This window comes from Cebus imitator, unplaced genomic scaffold (genome assembly GCF_001604975.1).
Source record: "Cebus imitator isolate Cc_AM_T3 unplaced genomic scaffold, Cebus_imitator-1.0 Scaffold128, whole genome shotgun sequence".
Classification (NCBI taxonomy): Eukaryota; Metazoa; Chordata; class Mammalia; order Primates; family Cebidae; genus Cebus; species Cebus imitator.
In genome coordinates, this window is record NW_016107443.1 from 2891961 (window position 1) to 2896112 (window position 4152).

General features: G+C 36.5%; 1 protein-coding gene across 1 annotated transcript in view; it reads right to left on the reverse strand.

The window, feature by feature from the left end:
* Positions 1-4152, reverse strand: part of RPS6KA3 (ribosomal protein S6 kinase A3) — a 114197-nt gene that overhangs the window by 36429 nt on the left and 73616 nt on the right. The window contains exons 8-9 of the mRNA XM_017540673.2: positions 1911-1948; positions 1231-1373 (exon numbers count right to left, since the gene is read on the reverse strand). Of these exons, the coding sequence (XP_017396162.2) occupies positions 1231-1373; positions 1911-1948 (181 nt within the window). The remainder of the gene's footprint in view (positions 1-1230; positions 1374-1910; positions 1949-4152) is intronic.

The window sequence follows — 4152 nt, forward strand, 5'->3', positions numbered from 1 at the left end:
CATGAATGGGTAATTCTGTTTTTTTTTTTTTTTGTAGAAACAAGGTCTCAGTATGTTGCCCAGGTTGGTCTTGAACTCCTGGACTCAAGGGATCCCCCGACCTCAGCCTCCCAAAGTGCTGGGATTACAGGCATGGGCCACCATGCTCAGCTTCATCAATCACATTTCAAATGGCAATTTAAAAGTGTAGATATTTGAACAATTTGATAGATATGCCAATTTCATATGAACTTATTTATTTTTTTTGAGATGGAGTCTCACTCTGTCACCCAGGCTGGAGTGCAGTGGCACGATCCTGGCTCACTGTAATCTCCATCTCCTGGGTTCAAGTGATTCTCCTGCCTTAGCCTCTTAGGGTATTTGTGCCACCATGCCCAGCTAATTTTTTGTAGTTTTAATAGAGATGGGGTTTCACCATGTTGTCCAGGCTGGTCTTACAGGCATTAGCCACTATGCCCAGCCTAATGTTTGTATTTTTAGTAGAAACAGGGTTTCACCATGTTGGCCAGGACGGTCTTGAACTTCTGACTTTAAGTGATCTGCCTGCCTTGGCCTCCCAAAATACTGGGATTGCAGGTGTGAGCCATTGCGCCCAGTGAATTTATTTTATCTTTTTTGAGACAGAGTCTCACTCTGTTGCCCAGGCTCCAGCAGTGGTACAATCTTGGCTCACTGAAACCTCTGTCTCCAAAGTTCTAGCAATTCTTCTGCCTCAGCCTTCTGAGTAGCTGGGATTACAGGTATGTGCCATCCTGCTTGGCTAATTTTTGTATTTTTAGTGGAGATGGGGTTTTGCCATGTTGGCTAGGCTGGTCTTGAACTCCTGATGTCAGGTGATCCACCCGCCTTGGCCTCCCAAAGTGCTAGGATTACAGGTGTGAGCCACTGCACCTGGCCAAACAAACTTATTTTATTTTTAAGGGTCATTTACTAACAGATTTCTGGACCAGTTTCTCCAAAAGACTAAACATGTATCATTAGTAGTTTAGACTGTTACTATTAGCAGGAAATCTATGGTAATATCTTTTTTCCTTTTCAAATTAGGATGAGATAGAAGCAGTTAATAGATTTCAGTCCTTCTTTACTGCATGTAATAATTTTTCTTGGTTATTACATATGGTATAAAATACACAAAATAAAAATACCAGTTTCTCTCTCGTAACATTCACTGCTGATCCTCACTTAACAAACAAACCCCTTCCCCCAAAAAACCCCAAATCCAAACCTTACCATTAACACACCAAAAGACCACCAGTCAGCACTCTGAGTATGACCTCGACGATTAACTACTTCTGGAGCCATATACTCCACAGTTCCACAGAAAGAATATGCCTTCTTTTCATGGTCAATAGACTCCTTACTTAGGCCAAAATCTGCCAAAACAAGTATCATAAATATCCTACATAAATTTGCATATGTAAATTTTAAACTTTGAGTTCTGACATTTATATTAATCATTTAAAATCTCTAATACAAGTTTTTTGTTGTTGTTGTTTTTTTTTGTTTTTTTGAGACAGAGTCTCGCCCTGCCGCCCAGGCTGGCGTACAGTGGGGCAAACTTGGCTCAATGCAACCTCTGCCTCCCGGGTTCAATTGATTCTCCTGTCTTAGCCTCCCAAGTAACTAGGATTGCAGGTGTGCACCATGCCCAGCTTATTTTTTTGTATTTTTAGTAGAGACAGGTTTCACCACGTTGGCCAGGCTAGTCTTGAATTCCTGACCTCAAGTGATCCACTTGTCTTGGCCTCCCAGAGCGCTGGGATTACAGGGGTGAGCCACCACACCTGGCCCTAATATAAGTTTTTAATTTTAATACAGTGTATTACTCAGTATTTGTACCACAATCAATCTTAAAGGAAAGTATATATTGTAGGAGAAAATATTTTAATAAAATGAGGATTTTTTTTTACCTGTTAACTTGATGTGACCTTCTTCATCAAGAAGTATGCTGAAAAAAACAAAGAAAATCTTTAAAAAATACTAAAGATTTACAGAAGTTAAGACTGAAATTATGTCCTTCAGCATCAGATCACCACATTTATTCTAAAATATTGCTTTAGACTGTGAATAAGATGGCAAAGGTAAAGGAAAAACAAATTATTTTTTGGACACACATTTATAACAAATCCCAAAGGCAATGCCATAAACTTCTATTAATATGCCAGGGGCACCTGAAAATTATTAGGAAAAGAAATCATCTGTATTCTTCCCAGTTGCTCTTTCTAATGCCCTTCTGTGGACGTGGTCTGACTAAACCCCCTAGTGGCTGCATAATAGAAGGTCCACACATTTAATTCAAAAACATCAGACTTGTCATGCTGTTGGTTATTTCATTTTGCCTTTTTTTCCCTTTTGTGGAGAATAGGGTCTCACTATGTTGCCCAGGCAGGTCTTGAACTGCTGGGCTCAAGCTAACCTCTTGCTTCTGCCTCCCTAAGTGCTTGGATTACTCCCTAAGGTGTGAGCCACTGCATGGCCAGCTATCTTGGTCATTTTAAAGGTATCTGACTCAATCATTGCTTCTTTATTTTCCTGACATGACCTACACAATCCTCTTCTCCTTTCCCATACTCCTTGTTTTTCATTGACCCCTCCCTTCACTATACACATGCGCCACAGTTTTCTCTCTTCCCCAGTAAACTGTGAGTTCCCAGAAGGTTTGATCTTATTCATCTTTACAGCTCAGGGTCTGGCAGAGAACAGTACAAATAAGAAATGTTGAATGAGTAAGGCCCGTTTGTAAAGGGACTACCGGACATTCCAAATAGTTTGGGCTTCCTCTCAAGGACAAGGGAGACCATAAAAGGTATACTTTCATGGAGGATAGATAAATTTACAGAGAAAATAAAGGACATTTAGTTAGCTCATTGGGTCATGATAAAGAACAAATGGATAATGACATTCAGGTTTCTGGCTTGAGCAGATACTTGAGTGGAGAGTAATGCTATTAATCAAGGAGCTACAGAAAGGAGAGCGTACTAAGCTGTAAGTCAATAATTATATTAAGTTGGTGCAAAATTAATTAAAAGTAATGGCAAAAGCCACAACTGCTTTTGCACCAACCTAATTATTTCTGGATAGGTATGGGGTCAAGTAATAAACTGTTTCACTTATATTTAAAGCTATCCCACAATATAGGCATTTCCTTACTTTTATTTTCACTAAAAAATTTGCAAGTCAAATTTTGTTATGATAAAATTTTACTATGACAAAAATATTACCAACCTTTCTATTTCATAAAAAATTACAACAATGTTTACCACTGAAGGTAATTCAGTAGAGACATATTTTTCATGTTTCCTTTATCACAAGTACTTGTTATGAAGAAGTATTAATATCGATTATGCTTGATTATGAATCGATCAACATTTAGAGAATATATATGGCATTATTAGGTATCGTAGAAATCATCCCCCCTTCTAATGAATACATGAAAAACAATTCTAAAAACAAAACAACCTTCAAGTCATTCTTGGTAATTCTGAAAGGAAAAAAAAGACAATATGGCTAAAAGGGCATTAGTTATGCCTTTTGTAGCAAATGCATTATTTTAAGAAAATGATGCCTATACGTTATCTTTGAAAAAAAAAAGTCAACTGTATCACTCTCAATAAACATGCCCTTTCAATTGTTAATAATTATTTTTAGTCATATTTATTATAACAGAGTTCTAGTTTAAAAGAATCTTAAAAACACCTAACAGTTAATAAAACATTGGGCCCTAAAATGTAAATTTCTCCCAAGTTTTGTATGGTGGTATTTACTTGCATAATTTACCAAGTAAGTGTTATTTCAAGTTAATAGCATCATCTAGACATGTATGTTTAAGATCTTAATATAAGCAATCTTATCTACATCTGATCTTATTTAATTCTTGAGACAGGGCTCACACTTTAATATAACTTTATGACCAATGTCAATACAATGGTCTATGGTAAATATATTCAATTAAATAGTATAAAACACACATTTTTATGAATGTTTAATCTTATATTTATAGTAATTTTTCTAAGGACTATATGCTTGAATATTCATTCTCACCAATAATTATATTTTGTGTCATGATAGTTATAAGTTGGGAAAATAATCAGGAAAACTCAGCAATTATTTGGGAAATAAAAAACAAAACCATATGAAACTTATCCAAAAACA